A 21,417-nucleotide genomic window follows, 5' to 3' on the forward strand; every position below is an offset into this window, starting at 1 on the left:
CATTTCTCAGTGGGTCTTTTTCTCATTGAGGACGAGGTCATGAAAAGCCCCGGCCTGTATGCCGTCGAGGAAGGCGGGCAGGAGAAGCGGAAGAGGTCCCTGAAGCTCATTCTGGAGAAGAAGCTGGCCATTCTGGAGCGAGCCATCGAGAGCAACCAGAGCAGTGTGGACCTGAAACTGGCCAAGCTGCAGCTCTGTGCGGAGTTCTGGGAGCCGGCCACGCTGCTCAGAGAGTGGCAGAAGCTGATCTTCCTACACCCCAACAATACCGCCCTTTGGCAGAAATACCTTCTGTTTTGCCAGAGCCAGTTCAGCACCTTTTCAGTGTCAAAAATTCACAGTCTTTATGGAAAATGCCTGAGTACTTTGTCGGCCGTGAAGGACGGCAGCATCGTGTCTCACCCCGAGCTGCCTGGCACCGAGGAGGCCATGTTTGGTAAGGAGACGGCGATCAGATCCATTTATGTGGGAGGAAATAGACTTTATTTATTCTTAGATGGGGAGGGAGGGAGAAAGAGAGGGAGAGAAACATCAGTGTGTGGTTGCCTCTCATGTGCCCCCCACTGGGGACCTGGCCCGCAACCCAGGCATATGCCCTGACTGGGAATCAAACTGGCGACCCTTGGATTTGCTGGCTGGTGCTCAGTCCACTGAGCCACACCAGCCAGAGCAGGAATTATACTTTTGACTGTAGTTGAAAATGAACATTTATTTTGGCTTATTTTAGAAAACTCTTAAGTTGATAAAGCTGATTGATAAGTTGATAAAATGGGTTAATCAAGAAAAAAGCCATTGGGATGCCTCTGGACCATGGCAGATTGTCCCCGCTCCAGCCCCTCGGTGGTGCCGGCGGGGGCACTGGAGGCAGCGGGTGAGGGCGATGCCACCGCCGAGAAGCGCCGCTGCTCTCACTAACCAGGGTGGCACGGTCGGGCTCTGGACCGCAGGCTGCCGATGGCCTTGTCCATTGTGACGCCTGTGCCACTGCCCTCACCCAGTTTTTGGGGTTCAGGCAGTGATGCTTATGGGGCACCCTGACTGACTAGAATCCTGTGTAGAGGTACAGGCCATTGATGCTGCACCGTTAACATTTTTGCTGTGTCCGGAAGGAGCCTAGGATGCTAACTCCGGTCATGAGATAGCAGAGGCGGCATGTCACGCAGGAGCTAGAGGGCATGGCTCTTGACTTGGGTCCTCGGCTTGCCCTCCTTGGTTTCGGTGTGTCCTTGGCCAGGTTCTGTCACCTGTGTGAGCTCCCGTTTCTCCCTCGGCGCCCGTACTGCAACACCCGCTTCACAGTACGTTGTGCAGTCACCTGAGGTGATGCACAGGCAGCGAGCTCAGTGTCAGGCAGTCACTGATCAAAGCGCTGCCATCACCACGAACTTCCAGAGATGCAGACATTGCTCTAGAAATATCGCTGGTGGACAGTGCCATCTAGTGGTCAGCAGGACACAGATCTTGGCTTTCTGATTTTAAAAAATCTGCCGTGCCACCCTCTTCCTAGAATTTTTCTTGTGATAGTGAGCTTTGAGTTTTTGATGATGAATGTTTAGACCAATCTCTGCCTTACGTTTATGTACATGTAGTTTTGATTGTTCGTATTTGTGTTCTGGGATGGTTTCATGGAAAAATCAGATTAGGTCCACTTTGATTACCGTGCCATTGGGAGTCCTCGTAAGCGGGGACGTGCAGGGATTACAGTCTGAAGGTGCAGCAGTAACTCACCTCGGGGAGGTGCTCTCCTGCCCTTCCCCTCCGGGGTGCTGACCAGTCCTGTGTCTGCCTCCTCTCCCCGCCCCCCCCAGCACTCTTCCTGCAGCAGTGCCACTTCCTGCGCCAGGCCGGCCACTCCGAGAAGGCCGTCTCTCTGCTCCAGGCCATGGTCGACTTCACCTTCTTCAAACCCGACAGTGTGGAGGGCCTGCCCACCAAAGGACAGGTACGGCTCCGCTCTCCTCTCCTCCCCTCGCCGCCCCCGCTTCTTTCCTCTCTTTTGGGGGGAGGTTAGGTTCATGGGAGGTGGTGCTGATATTTTTAAAACAACATTATCTTCCTTTGTATCAGACCTGCTGAGGGTTGTTTCTCAGAAATATTCTAGCAGCGTAAGGAAAATTCCATAATGAGAGTAGTGAAACGTGGGGAGGTGGAAGAAGACCCTCCTGCAAATAGACTCACTCAGGCCCCTTTTCTCCTTCCTCATGGTCCTTGTTAAAGTGCCGGTTATGCCCACCGGTCAGGGAAACCCTTGTCGTGCCTTTTAAACTCTGTGTCACCCTGCCCCCCTTTCTAATGTGGGTCTTGTGTCACTCCTCCATTAGCCCTTCCACTGCCTCAGGTCTTTGCTGGGTGGCAGATGGAACTACATGCTGGCACTTTGTCACACCGGTCCCGATGGGGGAGGAGCTAACGATTAACATGACAAATGAACATGACCAACACTTGGGATGTGAAGCAGTATAGAAGGACCTTACCATAGAGCTGTTCATATTAGAAAGCCTTCTTTACCCTCTTTCCACCAAAGAAAACTCTGTTTCCTGTTCTGCACGGAGGGTCTGCTGGGAGATACACAGGATGTTTGAATTGGTGGTGATCTTTTGAAGGCCTTCTTGAGAGGCTAAGGTCTCCACATTGTATAATTTTTGTGAACTGCCTGCAAAGACTTTATCATCATTATTTTTATCTGTTTTTTCCCCAGACAAAATTGTGTTTTAAGAATATCGGTATAACTGATTATTAGTGTAACAAGCCAGATAGCAATTATTTTAAGACATATTTTACTCCCTTAAGAGTATGCTGTGCTACAGAAGTGACCCTTAGCCAGCTCTGCGGAGCACGTGCTGTGTGGTTGGGGGTCAGGGTCAGTGCACTCGGCCCTGCTGACACCACTGTCTGTGATGAGCGCAGTCGCTCTCGGGGTGGGTGGAGGGCACTGCCCAGGACTGTGGAGCATGGAGAACCACGCCTCTGACAGGTTGGGAGGGCTGGCCCCTGCTCTTGAGGTTTGAAGTACCAACAACAAGCACTTGCTTCTGTCCCTCCTGTAAGAGTAAACCCCGTGAAGAGGGAGGGTGGTCCCTGCCCAGGCCGTCTCCCTGAGGAGGCTGCTGAGCGCTCAGCAGCCAGGGCCCAGGCCAGGATGCTGGCCCTGCCCGCCAAGGCTCTCCCAGACACCGTCCTGCCCCTGGTGTGCAAAGCTGTCCCCGGGCCTGGGCTGGATAATCCTGCGGCTCTTGCCCTTGGTGTGCCCGCCGGAAGCCTGCTCATCCTCCTTGAAACTCTTCTTACAAAAGCATTCATTGAGCAAGTTACTGGCTCTCCTTTAAAGTCCTTATTGTGGGCTGATAACGTGATCCCTTTCCTGTTCCTTCCTTGTTCACCTTCTGCTCCACGTGGGATTGTTTGTTGCCACAGAACTGGACTGCAGAGCCGGTGACGTCCAGGTGAAGTAGGCCAGGCTTTCACATGCAGGTGTGTTTATTTGAGGGGTGCCAGCCATCTTTACCTCTGTGCCAGCAAGCACTTACTGCGTGCCTGCCAGGTGTGGGGCGCTGTGCCAGGTGTTGGGGACAGTTAGTTGAGATGTGGCCATGTCCTCAAGACCTCAGGGTCTGTCCTGTTAAAACCTTCAACTCCCTTCCCCTGAAAGGGTCTTAAAAGCAGCAGGACTTCAGGCAGTGGGGGCCTGGCTGTCCCCTGTTCCCTGTGAGACTGGCCTGCGAGGCCAGCACTGGGGAGCCGCTCTCCTCCCGCCCTTGTCCTTGGCCTGGGCCAGGCTTTGTAACCCAGGCCTGGAAGTGTCATCCCGTCACACCTTTGCCATATTCTAGGTCCAGCCCACACTCACGGGTGGGAATCCAACGAGGCAGGAGGCGAGGGATGGGGGCTGCCGTGGAGTCCACCTCCCACACGAGGTAATTGTATTTTCCATTTAGAGGTGTGTGTCGTAGATTGACTTCAGGGACTGATGACAGGCAAGGTTTCGGGAATCAGCCCCGCTTCTGCCAGTCAGTACTTTGCACAGTGACTCATGGTTTTGTGCAAGTAGGGTAACCTCCGTGTTTTAAATCTAAACAGGTGGAATTCTTCGAGCCCTTTTGGGACAGTGGAGAGCCCCGGGTGGGGGAGAAGGGCGCCCGCGGCTGGAGAGCCTGGATGCACCAGCAGGAGCGGGGCGGCTGGGTAGTCATCACTCCAGGTAAGGCGCCTTGGCGTGTGTGTGAGTTCTGGCATTTGTGTTTTTTTTCCTGTTTTTTAAAAAATATATTTTATTGATTATGACATTACAGTTGTCCCATTTTCCCCCCTTCATTTCCCTCCACCCTGCACACCCCCTCCCCCACCATTTCCCCCTTTAGTTCCTGTCCATGTGTCATACATATAAGTTCTTTGGCTTCTATATTTCCCCTGCTATTCTTGCCCTCCCCCCTGTCTGTTTTCTACCTACCATCTATGCTACTTATTCTCTGTACCTTCTCCCCCCTTCTCCTCCTCCCACTCCCCTGTTGCTTATCCTCCATGTGACCTCTATTTCTATGGTTCTGCTCCTGATCTAGCTGTCCTCTTAGTTTGCTTTTGTTTTAGGTGTGGTTGTTAATAACCGTAAGTTTGCTGTCCTTTCACTGTTCATATTTTTTATCTTCTTTTTCTTTGATAAGTCCCTTTAACATTTCACATAATAAGGGCTTGGTAATAATGAACTCCTTGAATTTGACCTTATCTGAGAAGCATTTTATCTGCCCTTCCATTCTAAATGAAAGCTTTGCTGGATAAATCAATCTTGGATGTAGGTCTTTGGATTTCATGACTTGGAATATTTCTTTCCAGCCCCTTCTTGCCTGTAAGGTCTCTTTTGAGAAATCCGCTGACAGTCTGATGGGAAGTCCTTTGTAGGTGACTGTCCCCTTATCTCTTGCTGCTTCTAGGATTCTCTCCTTCATTTTCATCTTGGCTAATGTAATTATGGTGTGCCTTGGTGTGTTCCTTCTTGGGTCCAACTTCTTTGGGACTCTCTGAGCTTCCTGGATTTCCTGGAAGTCTATTTCCTTTGCCAGATTGGGGAAGTTCTCCTTTATTATTTATTGAAATAAGGTTTCACTTGTTGCTCTTCCTCTCCCCCTTCTGGTACCCCTATAATTCAGATGTTGGAACGTTTAAAGATGTCCTGGAGGTTCCTAATCCTCTCCTCATTTTTTTGAATTCTTGTTTCTTCATTCTTTTCTGTTTGGTCATTTTTTTCTTCCTTCTGGTCCACTCCCTTGATTTGAGTCCTAGTTTCCTTTCCATCACTATTGGTTTCCTGTGCATTTCCCTTCATTTCAATTAGTTTAGCCTTCATATGTTCCTCTAATTTGTGGCTAAAATCAACCAGTTCTGTGAGCATCCTGATCACCAGTGTTTTGAACTGTGCATCTGATAGATTGGCTATCTCCTGGTTGCTTAGAATTATTGGCTGTGGGGCTTTGATCTGTTCTTAGCCACATTTTGGTCTGTTCGTGCCTGTTCTGTATGAAGGGCAGAGCCTTAGGTGTTCACCAGGGTGGGGCGACCCAGTAGCTGGGTTGTGACCCTGTATGTGGGGGCAGGGTCAGAGAGGGGCAATGGCATTTGTTCCGCTCTCTCTCGGATCTTGGTCCCCTCTCTCACTTCTCGCAAGCAAACCTGGCCCCCCTTGTGCCGGCTCCCGGGTGTGTGGGCCTGTGCACCCTCCAGGACCCTGTGGGTCTCTCCAACAAACTCTGTGTGAGCCTGGGAGACTCTCCCAGCACCTTGACCCCGGAAGTTTTTCCAATTGGTGCTTTTAGGCTCTAATTCCCGTCGCTGGGGCCCTAGCCTGTGCAGTCTGTCTCACTGCTCGCTCCTTCGCTTGGTTTATCTGCGTGCGAATATGTGACCGGGGTCAGCCAGCCGCCTTGCACCCTCACTGGGTCTGCCTGTTGCCACCCTGCACCTGGGATCTGCCAACCACTGCCTGCGCGCCTGGGTTGGTCTGGCCACCTTTTCCTGCCCGACCCCGCTTCACCGGCAGCTGACTGTCCTTCTTACCGGTCTGGATGAAAGTGTTGTTGTTGGACTTCCTTACAGTTCAGTTTTCTGTGTTTTGGCTGTGTTTTTGTTACTAAAACTTTGTTGTCTTTAAACTTGGTTGTGCGAGGAGGCACTGTGTTTCCACCTAGGCCTCCATCTTGGCTGGAAGTCTAGAATTTGTTTTTACATTTTCATAAGCTTTTGTTTATACATGTAAGCCATTTATCAGTAGCTTGAGGACATCGTACAAACATCAAAATGTCAAAAGCACGCTGAGTAGATGTCCTGGGAGAACAAACTGCTCCTTTCCCTTTTAGGGGCGTCCAGCCCTTGGCCCGTGGCTGCATGCAGCCCAGGATGCGGCCCAGCTCGAAACTGTGCATTTGCATAAAACTTTATGAGATTTTTTTGCGATTACATGTCACAGTATATTTAATGTGTGGCCCAAGACAAGTCTTCTTCCAGTGTGGCCCAGAGACGCCACAGGGTTGGACAGAACCTTGGAAAGTTTTGAGAACCTTTGAAGCAGTCCACCCCCCATTCAGTGCGTGATGCTTCCCAGGGTTGTTTTTCCCAGAGGAAACATTTTATTTTTCCTTGTACAGGCTGTTCCTGAAGAACTAATCTTGATACTAACCCTCCCACCCCATCCCCACTTTAGCATGTACTTAAGAGTCTTTTACTTTTGTTCTTGGTTTTACTTTACCTTTGCAATGTCCAGATCCTTTGAAAACTACTTGCTTTTTAAGGAATGCTGTAAAATAATTATTAACGAGCATTTACCCTTTCCAGCAGCACTGCCAATAGAAACATAACTCACGCACGTGGGAAACCTCACACTTTCTAGTAGCCACACTGAATAGGCAGAAAGAAAATAGGAGACGTTAATTTTGATAATGTATTTTGTTTGATCTAGCATATCAAAACACCAGTATTTCGGTATCTAATCAATATTGAACTAATGAGGTATTTTGCTTCTTTTTTTCACACGAACTCTTTGGACTATGCATAGCACATGTGAGTTCAGACTTGCCATGTTCGAGGGCCCCAGGGCCACAGACTAAGGGCTGCCCCATCGGCCAGCGCAGTGGTGTGCCGGTCAGGAATTGCTGCCCTTGTCCAGTTTCATCCACAGTGGGGGGGGGCGGAGGGGGTGGTGGTGGGCACTCGGGAGACCGGCCCCCCACCCAGGTGCGACCCGCTGCTTGTCACCTTGGCAAGGTGACACTCGCCAGGCCGAGGCTCCTTCATCCAAGATGTGGGACTGGGTTGGCTGTGGTCTGTGTGGCTGTGTGCAACTCCCGGCCGGTGGCACGTCTGTCACCACTTGGCCTTGCAGTGTCGGGGACAGAGCTCTGGGCGGCACTGTCTGGTGATGGCCATGTGGACTGTGAGTGTGCTCCGCCTCCAGGCCCTGGTGCTGCGGTTTAGGCCCCGGTGCGTCCACACACTAGAAACCGGGACCTGCAGGCAGAGAGGGAAGCGTCGCACTTGGCTGCTGTGTCCGCACGGCCACACGAAGGGCCCAAGACGAGCAGGTCTTTCTGGTAGCACCTGCGCTTTCTCGGAGTGGCCGACTCAGCGCGGCCGACTCAACACGGCTGTCTTCAGGGGTTTAGTTTATGTCAGAGCGAGTGAAGCTCCCAGAGTTCACGGTGCTCGGGTTCTGCGGTCCCCACGTTGGACCTTTCTGTGGCGTGTGCAGGTGCTGGCGGCGGCGCCTGGAGGCTGAGTCAGCGTGGCGCCTCTGGTGAGGGCGCAGAGGTCCTGCAGGTGCTCCTCGTCGGAGGCGGGGTTGGTTTTCTCAGTGAGGTGATGCGGGGACACAGCCTTGGTATTTCATGTCACGTTAGGGACGTGTGATGCCTGCCACGTGTAGCCCCTGCCAGCTTTCCAAACGCTCCCATCCCAGTCTTCTGAACGTGATGTGTTTCTTTCCACCCAACTTGGTGGGTGGCCTCCAGAGCACCAGGATCTGAGGGGGGAGGTTGCCAGTGTCTTGCTTCCAGAGAACTGCTTGGTAACTGCTTTCGTTTGCAAGTTCTCCTGTCCTTCCTCACAGGTTGGCACTTAAAGAGAGCGTTGGGGTTTAGCATGGATTCCGAGGTGTTTCTCGATAACATTGCAGCTTATTTTCTTGTATCGTATCACTTCCTGTTAGTCTGTGATTATTGTGTGCGTGTTGGTTTCAGACCGCGCAGTCTTGGACGTTTCTAGTGTAACAGACTCAGGCATCTGGGCCTGACACAGGACGCACTGGAGTGATTTCTCTAATGCTGACAATTTTTCAGCACGATTAAATGATTACCTTAAATGTAGATTACTAGAAGAAGGTGATAATTAAACTTTAGTTTTCTTTGAGAAATTCAGAGGAGTGTTAAGATAGAATGGTGGGTTAAAAATGCTAATACGCCTATCACTTATTTAAATTCTTCAGATGTTTTATTTGTTAGTGGTTTATTTTGGAATACCTACAGATTCACAAGAGGTTGGAAAGAGACACACGGCCCCCCCGCCCCGAGGCAGCACTGTGGCGCGGCGTCCCAGCCAGGGGTCAGCGCCGGGGCAGCCTGCGGAGGTCGCTCGGATCTCCCTGGTCCCACACGCCCTCCTCAGTGTCTGACACTGCGTGTCTTTGTCCCACATGGAGCCGGGGCTCATCACCGCTGCTCTCTGTGCACAGCCGTATTCTGCCACCACACGGCTCCCATAGGCTGTGCCGGTTCAGCCACTGGTCTGTCCTCTGTCTGTTATGTCACACGTGTTCTAGAAATGTGTCATGTCATGGGACTTTTTAAAGCTGTTTTTTTATTGTAAAATATTCATAAAACGTGACAGGTCAGCCATTTCTGAGTGACCGCTGAGCGGCACTGACCACATCCCCACCACTGTGCCACCACCAACAGGTTTGGGCAGCTCCCCCGCTCCTTCCACTGTCTGTGACCGAAGCTCAGTCCCCGTGACCTGTGCTCTGCGCCTGTCCCCGCAGGTTCGACAGCTTCGGGAACCCCATAGAAGGGGAGTCGCGGTTACCCGCTGGTTTTCGACTGGCTTATGTCACCTCGGATCATCCTGGGTGTGCTGGTGCCAGTGTCCCTTCCTGTTTGAGGCTGAATAATGGCACACTGTCGGTGGCTGTCCTATCGTGTCTGTCCAGTCCCCTGTCAGTGACGCTGGGCCGCGTCACCGGCGGTTGTGAAACATGCCGCTGTGAGCGTGGTTGAACAAGCACCCGTGCCGAGTCCCTGCGTTCACACCTCGGGGTGCGGTCCGGAAGCGGCGTTGCCAGGCACGGTGGCTCTGCGAGGCTTTCTCGGAGGAACCTCAGTGCGGTGCGGGTTTCTGCCCTGGCGGCGCCGTCCCCCGTCCCCACTGCCAGTGCGCCAGACTCCGGCCTCTCCACGGCCTCGCACGCGCTTGTTTGCTGTGTCCCTTTCTAAGCTTGGCTTTTTTCCACTCAGCAGAGCTCCCCCCAAGGTTCGTCTACATCGTCGCACGTGTGGGTAGTGGGTCCGTGTTTCCCACTCAGCACTGTTCCCAGGGCAGCTGCTCCATGGCTCGTCTGTGCTGCTGCCAGTTCTTGGCGTCAGGGGCACAGCCGCTGTGGGCGTCAGTGTGTGGGGGCCGTCGTGTGAACACAGGCCCCCGTCGCGTTCACTGCTCTGGCACCTGCACCAGCGGAGCAATCGCTGGGTCTGCAGTGAGCCCGTGCTTAGTTTCTATGAGAAACTTCCACGCTTTGGCGAGTGGCCGTACCATTTGACATACCCTGTTTATTTTTAAATACGGGGGTTTCCAGGTGACTCAGACTTTGCTCCTTTTCCGTTCTGTGTCAGGATGAGTTCAGAGTTAGGAAACGGTGAGGTAAAGTGTGTCACTAAAGGATAGAGGACGTCAGTAGAGGCTATCTTGAATTGCCCTTTGTTTCTTGAAGAAGTGAGCATAGGTCATAATCATAAGGCCACTGGCTGAAATTCTGATGCCTTAAGAAAACCTAAACCAGTGGTGTCGTTAAGTGTCATTTAGCAAATTCCAGAGCAGTGCTGTCCACCAGCCGCACGTTCCCGCCGCAGGCGGTGTGGTAGCGTCTGAGTCCGTTGGCCAAGCCGTCGGTTTTTGCCGGGACCCTGTGATCCGAGGAGAGTCCCCTGTGCGGCCGAGCACTCCAGGAGGCTGGGCCGCGCTGGGTCTTCCTCGTCTCGCCGTCCCGGGTGCCCTTCGTAGCAGCCGGCTTGCAGGGCCGTGGGGCGTCGATGGTGAGCTGGGAGTTTTGTTCTTGTCTAGATGATGACGACGATGAACCGGAAGACGATGACCAGGAAATCAGAGATAAGACTCTGCCCAGGTGGCGGATCTGGCTGGCTGCCGAGCGGGCCCGAGACCAGAAGCACTGGCGGCCGTGGCGCCCTGACAAGACCAAGAAGCAAACTGAGGACGACTGTGAGGACCCAGAGAGACAGGCAAGTGCGGGCCCCCCCACCCCCCGTCCACTCCCACTGGGGCTCGGTGCCCAGAAGGCGCTCGTTGGGCTCTCGGAGCACCTGCCTGGCTTCGGAGACGCTGGCCTGGCTCCTGCCTGTGGAGACGTCCCTTCCACTGAAAACCAGGGAAGAATTTCGGTGGCTGCTGGTGTGTGGAGCGTAGAGGCGCTTGACCAGCTACAGCTCCTGCCCCTCGATTCGGGGCCCGGGGGGCTCTCAGGGTCACCCCTCTGGCACCTGTCTTCCAGGTTGTTCAGTTACTTCTTCATGTGGAAGTGGAGGGCCCAGGGTTCAAAGCACAGAGTCGCTGGCTGGGTCCTTCGGCTGTGACCACTTCCCCACCCTGCTCTTACAGCTCCAGAAATGGGACGGGCGGGTTTGCCTCCAGAGGACGGGAGGGCCTGGGCGTAGAGGCCGCACGGGGACAGCTTGTCTTGCTGGCAAAGGGACAGGCATGTACAACCCGTGGCTCTGGGCCTTGCACTTCCATTGCTTATCTGATTTACTGCTGCTGCGTGACCCGGTCCATGCTACGCTAGTGCCAGCAGCTCTGGAAGTCTGACGTTAAAATAAGTGAAAAGATTCTGTTTTGATACCTGGAATTGACCCACTTTCACAAGATAAGAATTATGTCGCCTGGCATGCAGTGTGGTGTGGGTGTAGGCTGAGGGGTTGGCCCTGTAGCGAGGCTGGTTGGCTCTGCCCAGTTTGTCGGCCGTGAGCCTGCCCACGCGTTACCTGCCTGTTTTCTGCTGGGTGGGGGGTGTTGGGAGGCGAGTCTGGGGGAAGCTCCCTCCCTGCCTGAAGCTGGAGTGTTCGGGGAGGACCGGGGTCTTTCTGCAGCATCCAAGGGTTTTGCAGAGTTCATCACCCTGCCTGAAGTCCATCCTCAAGGCTCAGAATCTTGGCAGTTTCCTGGAAGCTCTTTTCTGGAGCAAAGTGCTGCTGTGAGCAGTTTCTTGTCACTTAGCTTTTTCTCTACTCAAAACCTGGAAAAGATTTCTGATCAGTTGATGGTTTTGATTAGTTGAATCCTAGGTAGTCCTTCTTTGCTGGGAGCCACAAAGACCAGTCAGATGAGCAGACTTTGAGACAAAGGGTAGTGTCCGTGGCTCACAGTTTAAAGTCATTTCCCAACAGCCCTGCGAGTGCCCACAGTTAACTGTTAGGTGCTTGGAAGTGCTCTTAACATGGTCCCTTGCTCCTGGAGTTCTTACCTTGCTGCTACTTCTCTGTTTCTGGGCATATTTTTCATTTCCTGGAACGATTTTGTACAAAGAAAGCACAGAACAATTAAGTTCTTTTCTCTGTCTTAAAAAAAAATGTACACTTGTAACTACCAAGCAATTGTGTGTGCTTTCAGAAGTGAATATGATTCTAGACTTTCCGTGAGTCCAACAGGATACTTCGAAAATTGTTGGCTTCAGCCAGCTCACCTCCCTCCCTCCCTCCCTCCTTCTGAGAACCCCCAGAAGTGTGAGCATCCTGACGGTGTCACAGGGTTCCCCACACTTACCATGTGGCCCCCGACCTGCCTGGCGAGGCCTGGCTTTTCTGCATCTTACAGAAAACCTAGCTCCTATCTGTTTAAAAATCACACAGTGTTGAATCATTATACATTCATATGAAGAGAATTACAGGGAAAATCGTGAAGGCATTTTTGTTTGTTTGCTTCAGTAAATAAATAAACTGGGTTCCAAACAGGTCACTTTATTCTGTCTTTATTGCAGGTGTTGTTTGACGACATCGGACAGTCTCTGATCCGACTTTCCAGCCGAGCACTCCGGTTCCAGCTGCTCGCGGCCTTTCTGCAGTTCCTGGGCGTGCCTTGTGGCTTCAGCCCTCCTGCCGCCTGCCTTTACCTGGCCATGGACGAGAACAGCGTCTTCGATCACGGACTTTGTGACGAAAAGCCGTTGACTTTTCTCAACCTTTCATTTTCCGGCGTGAGCTCTGTCGGCCGCACGGACCAGTTGGGCTGCCGGCGCTGGACCAGAGGTCACAGCCGAGAGGGCGAGGAGTTCATCCGCAACATCTTCCACCTGGTGATGCCGCTGTTCTCAGGCAGGGAGCGGTCTCAGCTCTGCTTCTCCTGGTTACGATACGAGATTGCGAAGGTAACTCCAGCTGCCTGTTCCCTGGATTGCGGGCTTCCTCTTGTGTCCGTGTTTACGCGTGGAATCGCAGGGGCTTGGTGTTCTTCAGGTTCCTGGGCCGCAGCACCGCCTTCCTCAGGGGACCCTGAAGGTGCCTGGCATGTGGCAGCCCCTTCTGAGGAGCCACACTGAAGAGGAACACGAGCTGGTTCTTGTGTTACCAGATTCCCGTGATTACGTGAGCTGCTAGTGTTAGGAGTCAAGCTTAATCGAGGTTAGAGCATTTAGGGACTTATTAAAGTAGATAAAATAAGCTAGTACCCTGCTGTTTTTTTCTGTCTGCTAGAAATTGGCTGAGGATCGACTCTTCTGCCCTCTGCTGGCCACAGGTGGAATTTAGTCTTAGCACCCAAAGTTCTGACACTTGAACTACAGGTCGCATACCCCAGGTTGTATTATTAAAATAGTGTTGTCTGATGAAACTGGGTGGCCACCTCTTTTCTGAGGACGTTAGAGTATTAAAGCCTTGTTTGTAGAGGTTTCGGATGAAAACCAGGCTGTGTTCATTTTGCGGTTCCTGTGGCCTCAGTGAAACCCCCTGATTTGCTTCCCGGCTCAGAGACCCCAGTGCTTAACCAGACGTGTGACGAGGGAAGGAGGCGTGAATGCTTTGTGTGGCTTTCTCAGCTCAGTGGGGCTGCTTTCAGTTCACAGGGCACTTGGAGTCATTCTTTTCTTTCTGCCTCTAGGTCATTTGGTGTCTTCACACTAAAAACAAGAAGAGATTAAAGTCACAAGGAAAGAACTGCAAAAAACTAGCCAAGAATCTCCTTAAGGAGCCAGAAAACCGCAACAATTTTTGCCTCTGGAAGCAGTATGCACATCTGGAGTGGTTGCTGGGCAACACGGAGGACGCCAGAAAAGTTTTTGATACGGCACTCAGCACAGCAGGGAGCGGGGAGCTGAGGGACCATGAGGTCTGCGAGCTCAGTCTGCTCTACGCTGAGCTGGAGCTGGAGCTGGCCCCAGACCCGAGAGGGGCCGCCACGGCCCGAGCTCTTCACATATTAACCAGGCTGGCTGAGAACAGTCCCTATGGACCCTACGCCGGGCAAGTCCCAGCCGTTCACATTCTGAAAGCTCGGAAGGCTTACGAACGTGCTCTGCAGGACTGCTTGGGTGGGAGCCGTGTCTCTGACCCACCTGCCGCTGGTTCCCTGGACCGCCTCGTTAGCGTGGTTAAATGCTTTATGCTCTTCCAGTACTTGACTGTAGGGATCGACGCCGCTGTGCGGATATACGAGCAGGTGTTTGCAAAACTGAAGGGCTGTGTTTCCCCAGAAGGCCCAGGCCCGGAGCACAGCGCCAGCACTGGGAGCGTGAGCAGTGCTCTCGAGGCCGTCACGCTCATGCACACGAGCCTGCTCAGGTTCCACATGAAAGTCAGTGTCTACCCCCTGGCTCCTCTGCGGCAGGCGCTCTCGGAGGCCTTGAAGTTGTATCCGGGCAACCAGGTTCTTTGGAGGTCGTATGTGCAGGTTCAGAACCAGTCCCACAACGCCAGCAAGACCAGAAGGTTCTTTGATGCAGTCGCCAGGAGTGCAGACCCCCTGGAGCCCTGGTTGTTCGCGATTGAGGCTGAGAAAATGAGGAAAAGACTGGTGGAGACGGTTCAGAGGTAATTACAGGTCACCTCGTTCACGTGTCCGCAGGCTCCAGGAAGCTGGCTGCGTCCCCCTCTCCGAAGCCTCAGGAGCACGGAAGTGAATACGGGCCCGTGCCTGGCACAGCCGTGTGGGTGTTTTGGGTTTGACAGAGGAGGACATCGGAAGAGGGACGCAGGACCTGCGAGTAGCACACCTTGCGTTGGAGGCTTTGTGGCTGTGCCCCTGGGCCATGCTGGTGGGATGCTGAGCATTGCTTTCGCTGCGTGGGTGGAGACTCTCAGGCCTTCGAGTGTCTGAGATGCTGTAGTGAAAGCATAATGCGTAAGAGCGCAGGCTCTGGAGGTGGACTCTGGGCTCAAATCCCAGCTCTTCCATTTACTAACTTTGTGACCTTGGACAGTCACTTTACCTTTCTGATAGGTTCCTGGGAAGTGAGGACTTGGTGTGTGACTTGTAGGCAGATTGGCTGTGGTGTAGAAGCCACAGAACCCAGGACACCGCCTTCCTCTGGCCTCGGAGGAGCCACGCCCATGGACCTGAGGGACAGCCCTGCCCGCGAGCTCTGGCCCGCCTGTGGCTGACACGTGTTACCACTCACGCACACCTGCCCCGGTGGCCTTGGTGTGAGGACTTGCCTTGGGGTCACACGAGCCTTTGTCTTGCAGGGTCGATGGCAGAGAGGTGCACGCCACGATTCCTGAGACCGGCTTGACGCACCGGATCAGAGCCCTGTTTGAAAACGCCACCCGGAGTGACCACGGCAGCCACTGCCCCTTACTGTGGAGGATGTATTTGAATTTCTTGGTAAGAAAATGCACAGTTTTTGTGCGTGTGCAGAACTCTGAGTGAGAAAATGTAGGTGTCCAGTAGCCACTGCGAGGGCCGGCGGGTGGGGGCGCCTCCTTCCCCCTCACACCTTCTCACAGGCGTGGGAGCTCAGGTCTCCCTCACTTGGGAAGGGCCAGGGGTTGGGCAGGATGACAGGGAGGAGTGTCTGGGCGGCTTGGTGTCGACGTGGGTGTGTCTGAGTTGGCTTGTTGAGTTGACCACTGGGAAGTGGTCTGAGAGCTTTCATTTGAAAGAGACTTAAATTCTTGGCCATTCTGCTCATGAGTTCCCAGGCCCTGGTCTGTTATTCAGAGATAAGATTTGCCTGGAATGTGGTTTTTAAGTTAGACGTTTCCACAGCAACTTTGTTTTCACTTAAAGGACACGGTGGCTGCCTGCGATGAGACACTGATTTTGCTCACGTGTGTGCGGGTTGAAAGTCGGCTCCGCCCCGTCAGAGGCCGGGCGGCGGGAGGGGCCTCGTTGGCGGTACCACTGCGGCCACACTGTGTGCTTCCTTAGAAACAGCCTTCTGGGCCACCCGAGTGTCGCAGTGGCTGAAGGCTGCTCGTGGTCATATCCGAGTCACCACCAGTCAGCATCGTTCCTTCAGAAGTCAGCGGTGGTCTGCCTTCCCCGTAAACCTCGTGGGTGATGATTCCATAGTATAAATTCTCACCAGTCAGTCGAGGTGTCAGAACACTGCCGGTGGACATGGCTGAGCAGGTGTAAAGATGCAGAAGAGAAGGTCAGGGGCGAGGATGGGGGCGGGCCTTCCCTGCTTCTTAGACCCCCGACGGGCCTGGGGGTGGGGGAGGGCGCACAGTCTCAGGCCAGTGGCTGATGGGCACAGCCTGGGGGCAGACCTTGGCCTCAAGGTGGGTTACTGTAGCGGTCTGTGTGCTTTGACCATCTATTCTTCAGACCCTAAAGCTCAGATTTTGTCTCGACTCCCTTGTGTGAGATGGAAGCCTCCAGAAGTCCACATGCTGGCGTGGTCTTTGTGGCGCGCTCGTGGCCTGTCATTTGGAGGTGACAGCATGGGTGGCTATCAGGACAATGGGGTTCCGGTCTCCGCTCCTGTCAGTGGGCCTCCCAGTGAAGGGGGCTTGGATGCTCCCTAATATTTCCAGCACTGATGTTCTGTGTGTCTTTCTAGGCAGATAAAAGACTTCTGCATTTAAAAAGGGAGTCTTGAGAGTTGGCCAGTGTCATTTCTCCAGTCTTTCGTGAGGAGAGAGTGATGAGGCCAGGTACAGACTTGCAGTGTTTTTACTGAGACTCTGCTGAGCCAGGTTTGGTTGGATTGTAGGCAGAAAAGTTCTTGTGGACTTGGAAGAAAAGACTGGACACTCGGGGAATTTCGGTCTTTGGGAAAGTGTGGTCGTGGAGCAAAGATTGGTTAGAGTGTGACTCCCCTGGCAACTCCCACGGCCCCTTGGTGAGCTCCTGGGTCTTTGATAAACACAGTGAGAGAAACAGATCGGGCCCAAACGCCAGGTGTCAGCTGTGAGCGCCTGGAGGGAGGAGGGGGCCGTGGGGGCCTTGTGAACGGGTGGGACTCGTGGAGGAGGGTCGCTGGTGTGTGTGCTCACATGTGTGTGCCCTCTGGCATGCGTGTGTGCACGCTTCCATGCCTGTGCAGGCACATGCAGGCACATTTGCTTGTTTTTCACCCCCGAGCAAAAGCAAAGCAATTAAAACTTACAGTCGGTCATGGAGAGTATGGGGGAGAAAAGGACTTGGACAAACAGTTAAAATTTTCCACTGAGGTTGGAGCTCAGCTTAAAGCCTGTTTTTTGAGGGGGACTTTTTGCATACCCACTAACACTTGCAGGCAAACTGTTTTTGTTGTTTTGGCTAAAATTACAGTTATTTTCAAGATAATTAGTGTTCTTCAGTTTGGTCATCTGCCTACTCAATAAGGAGATAAATTTGAGTATGTAAACCAGTTAGCTGATTCCACGGGCCTGAGGAGAGAGGTCTCAACACATGGAGAGGGAACAGTGGCCTTTCTAACTTGGAGTCACTGGATTTCATTTTCTCCAGTGTGGTTTCTTCCCACTTGGTTGGCAGCTGGCAGAGGTGAGTGTATTGAAAGGCCACCGTGTGCAAGAGCTGGCGGGAGGGGAAGAGTCTCTTCAGTGCCCCTTCCAGTGGAAGGGGTCGTCGGCCTGCTCTGAGGAGCACTGATAAAGTGTTCTAGAAATGCGTCTTTTGTTTGGGGACAGTTTGATGTCAGCTTTGTCACATGACGTTTTAAAAGAACTGTGTAGGCTAACAGTCACTCAGAGTTGTTTACGTGTGATTAAGAGGCGGCACGAGCTGGGAGACGAGCAAGCAGCCCCTCCCCCCCCGCCCCCCGCCCCCGTGCGGAGGGTGCGGAGGAGGCGCACAGATGGGAAGGCGCACAAGTGCCACGACACAGGACCGCTTCTCTGAGCCCAGCTCTGCGGCAGGGGCGCTGCTGTCGGATGTGGGCGGGTGGGCAGCTCCCACTGCACACACTGCTGTCGCCCAGGCCCCGCCCACCCACCTGCTGGCGCCGGGAGAGGGTTGCAGCCCAGCTCAGGTCTGGGCAGCTGGCCCACTGCACCTGCCATGGACTTGTGTCGTCTGTCTGTGGGGGTCTTGTTGGCTGACTCTGTGTGGTGCGTGTGAGGCTTAGTTCTGGAGACCGTCATTGGCGGCATTGAAGGCTTTGTGGACAGAGACCGAAGCCAGCCTCTCTGCCTACTGGGTAGCTGTGACTTCGGTTCTGTGCCTGGTCACTGTTAGTGCCCCGAGACGTTCCCGGTCTGCTTGGGGAGAGACGTTCTTAGCCAGTCACAATTGCATGGGGTCACCGGGTGCGTGGGAGTCACCCACTGTTAGATTTCAGCCCTGACTCAGGATTTTCCAAGGAGTTGGGGGTTTGTTAAGACGGTGAAGTTTGGAGGGTGTGGAAGGAGGACGCAGAGGGCCGGGGAGGAGCCCGTGAACTTTCTTCACAGTTTCTTCGTGAACTTTGTGGCTCTGCTGTGCAGAGAGGGAAGAGAGACACCCAGGTGGTGACTTAGACACTGAATCTGAACAGAGGAAACCAGCGGGCTTGTGCCTGGCCTGGAACCCTTCTTCCTGCACCGGACATTGCAGGTTCTCCTGGTGGCCCGCCGATCGTCACCGGGGGGCCGTTCTCACCGGGTTCAGGGTTGTCTGCGAGGCCCACAGACACGGTGGTGGGAATGCGTGGCAGCACAGCCTCCTGCCTTCTTTCAGAAACGGGGATTTTGCCGTGGGAAGGGAGGACAGCGCCCTGGCTCCCGGGATGTGAATCCAGAGGTCTGGCCTCCCTGCAGCCGAGGCTCACGCAGGGCAGGGGGACAGGAGTCCGCCAGCCCTGAGGCCGGCTCTGTGTCGGGGGCACTTGGAGGAGGTGGGGACAGCTGTGCCTTGCCTGAAGCAGGGTTGTCACAGAGGCTGGTCACAGCTCAGAGTGACAGTGCTGGTGGCTGTGGGAGTTAACCTGGAAAAGGAAAAGGAAGGCTGACCTTGGTAGGCAGAGCTCCTGAAGCATAGATGGCGTCTATGGTGCCATTGCCAGGGTTTCTGGGAGGTCGTGCAACAGCCCTTCATGCACCACGCTGGGCGCCAAGCACCAGCCACCTGGCAGAGAGAGACCCGGGGTCCCCTGGAAGGTTCTCCTGTGGGATTGGGGAGGCGAGAGGACGGGGCGCATGCAGAGTCCACTAATGGACTCCAGCCCCAGGAGCTGGGCTCGTGTCCAGCAGCAGCAGCTGCCAACACTGCCCACCTGGGGGCTGCCCAGGGGGGCTGAGGGCCTGGCAGACCACGAGTGACAGAGCCCCCCCGGGGACATGGGAGAAGGCCCCCGTGGGGGTGCCACACACAGCTCTGGCTCCCACAGTGGGCGTGGAAGGAGAGCGTGGCTGTAAGTTGAGACTAAGGGTTTTCTACCTAGAAAATCTGCCAAGTGTGTGCACTTCCAGACAGAACTTCCTGACGGAGAGCTACCTTCAGTTTTACGAATTCAGCAGTCGTAGAGTTTACCGAAAACTCGAAGGTAGTTTTCAGAAAATGGCAGGTGTTAGAGCAGATGCTTTCTCTGTGTAAAGTCGTCATCAGCCTCCCCAAGCACAGGTGCCCGCACTCGGCCTAATCCTGGGCACCTGGGTTAGTAATGCGAGGTGTGAGGGCCGGGGGAAGGGCTGGAAAACCAGTGGGCAGTGCTGAAGGTCAGCTCCCTGGTCCTTTTGTTGGAGGGCGCCGACCCCACACAGCAGTGGCCCTGGCAGTGTCACAGGGTGCACAGGCACCCAGTGGCCACTGTGAGGATGCCCCCAGGCTGGCTGGCTGCGCCCAAGGGGCCCTGTGGGGCCGTGCAGGTCCGGTCTCTAGCCTGAGCCTGCCTGTTTCAGTCATCTTTGTCCCTTCTCCCCTCAGGTGTCCTTAGGAAATAAGGAAAGGAGCAAAGGTGTCTTCTACAAGGCGCTCCAGAATTGTCCTTGGGCAAAGGTAAGTTCTAAAGAGCCTGCCATCCCCAGATCCCAAGACCTCCCCTCCGAGTCGGCGCACCCACTGTGCCTGGCCTGCACCCGTGTCGTTGCAGGCAGGGTATGTCCCAGACCTCTCTCTGTGGCACTGTGCCCTGTGCGTTCTGGGCTCTGCCATGCAGCTGGTGTTTCGGGGGGCTGATGCTGTGGGCCGTGGGCTTCCCGGCAGTCACCCGGAGTCCAGCCCAGAAGCTGCAAGCACCGGGACCAGTGTCCTGAGTCAGCCTTGCAGAGCTCAGGTCAGGTCTTCAGAAACCAGACTGGAGGTGACTGCAGTGCCTGCCAGCCACCTCTGGTCCCACTTTGCGACGACTCCCTTCCCCTGTGCTCTTGAGTGCAGCCCTCCCTGAAGTGCGCCCAGGGGCTGCCGAGCGGGTCAGGACAGCGCAGCGGTGTGCTGCTGTGGAGGGACAGTGGGGGCCAGGCTTGCCAGGACGGGGAGTGGCTGGCTGACCAGGGCGGCGTCTCTCCCGGCCCTAGGTGCTGTACATGGACGCCGTGGAGTACTTCCCCGATGAGATGCAGGAGGTCCTGGACCTGATGACGGAGAAGGAGCTCCGGGTGCGCCTGCCGCTGGAGGAGCTGGAGCTTCTGCTTGAGGACTAGAGACCCCCGCCCCACCCCGGGGGACGGGGCCACACCTCCCAGGCCGCATTGTCTGCCCCACGTGAGCTGGGATGAGCCAGAGGAGATGATGGTACCTGCATGTCAGATCTCTTTCAAGATTCTTTCTGGGTTTGGTCTGGGTTGTCAGTCTCACCTCGTGCACATTTGTGCAAATGACACAAAAGCTCTTTTGTTACATACTGTATATGCATGTATATGTGAATCTGTGTATATATGTACATAGACGAGAATTGGGTCACACGATGAACTAAACCTGTCGTGCTTGGTACGTGTTCGTTCTGCTCTTTCTCTGCCCAGCCAGCCCTGTCAGGGTAGATGCCCCACTCACTTGGCACCCATGGTGGTCCTTGCCTAGGCTTCTGGGTTTTGTAGGCAGGACACGGCCCGGTTCCTCAACGCCAGGACCTTCTCCCTGGGGCTGGTTACAGGGAGATTTTGCCCTTGTTTTCAGACCAGGGCAGGGAGTCACATAAAACCTGGTGTTCTGGTTCTGGCCCTGGCCTGTACTGAGTGTATTAAAGTCTCTCGTTGTTCCCAGAGCCTGACTCTGCCGTGCCGCCACCTGCGGACTCATCAACATGCAGGCGCAGCCCAGCTCTGCAGCGGCAGAGTTGGCGCCTGGGCAGAACCCCAGGCCCTGGCGTGCCCTGCAGTGCAGAAGGCCCTGCCCGAAGAAACCCGCCACACTGCTGCGGGGAGGCTGCCTGTGCGGGCTCCAGCACTGCTCAAGGGGCGCAGGCCCCGACTGGCCGCGTGCTTGTTTGGATTTTTGAGGGCTGTCCAGCTTCCTGCTGGTCTTTAAAAATCATGATTTCTAGACTTGAAGAAAAATTCCTTTGGTAACTCATTGAGAAAAGCCAGTGCTGTGGAACAGGGTTTTGGCTAGAAGCAGACGGCTGTTAGGTTGGGGGAAAGAGGCAGCCCAGCTGGAACACCGTCCAGGGCACAGCCTCGGAGCCCACAGGAAGCTGGCCAGCCACGCAGACAGCGCTGCCCTGCTTAATGGCTTCAAGCCTGAACTCAGGCAAATGCAAGAATTAAAAGGGGGAGAAGATCTGGCACTTTCAGAGGCTCTGGAGAAGGGTGAGGTTTGTGAACCCAACTGGGGACAAAGGAAGGCGTGGTAAGAGATTGTTCA

The 21,417-nt window shown here is 54.4% G+C and overlaps 1 protein-coding gene across 2 annotated transcripts in view; it reads left to right on the forward strand.

Moving 5' to 3' along the window:
* Nucleotides 1-20,818, forward strand: part of NRDE2 (NRDE-2, necessary for RNA interference, domain containing) — a 37,203-nt gene extending 16,385 nt beyond the window's left edge. Inside the window, exons 6-15 of one of the 2 annotated variants that reach the window (XM_053666007.1) lie at nt 31-436; nt 1,809-1,942; nt 3,831-3,914; nt 4,078-4,198; nt 10,312-10,487; nt 12,239-12,625; nt 13,354-14,282; nt 14,937-15,075; nt 19,543-19,614; nt 20,133-20,818. In XM_053666007.1, the coding sequence (XP_053521982.1) occupies nt 31-436; nt 1,809-1,942; nt 3,831-3,914; nt 4,078-4,198; nt 10,312-10,487; nt 12,239-12,625; nt 13,354-14,282; nt 14,937-15,075; nt 19,543-19,614; nt 20,133-20,258 (2,574 nt within the window). In that variant the 3' untranslated portion in view covers nt 20,259-20,818. The remainder of the gene's footprint in view (nt 1-30; nt 437-1,808; nt 1,943-3,830; nt 3,915-4,077; nt 4,199-10,311; nt 10,488-12,238; nt 12,626-13,353; nt 14,283-14,936; nt 15,076-19,542; nt 19,615-20,132) is intronic. The other variant, XM_037130219.2, reaches the window with a different exon arrangement.
* Nucleotides 20,819-21,417: the final 599 nt, after the last annotated feature.

Source organism: Artibeus jamaicensis, unplaced genomic scaffold (assembly GCF_021234435.1).
Source record: "Artibeus jamaicensis isolate MK-2021 breed Jamaican fruit bat unplaced genomic scaffold, CSHL_Jam_final contig_444, whole genome shotgun sequence".
In the NCBI taxonomy this organism is placed as follows: Eukaryota; Metazoa; Chordata; class Mammalia; order Chiroptera; family Phyllostomidae; genus Artibeus; species Artibeus jamaicensis.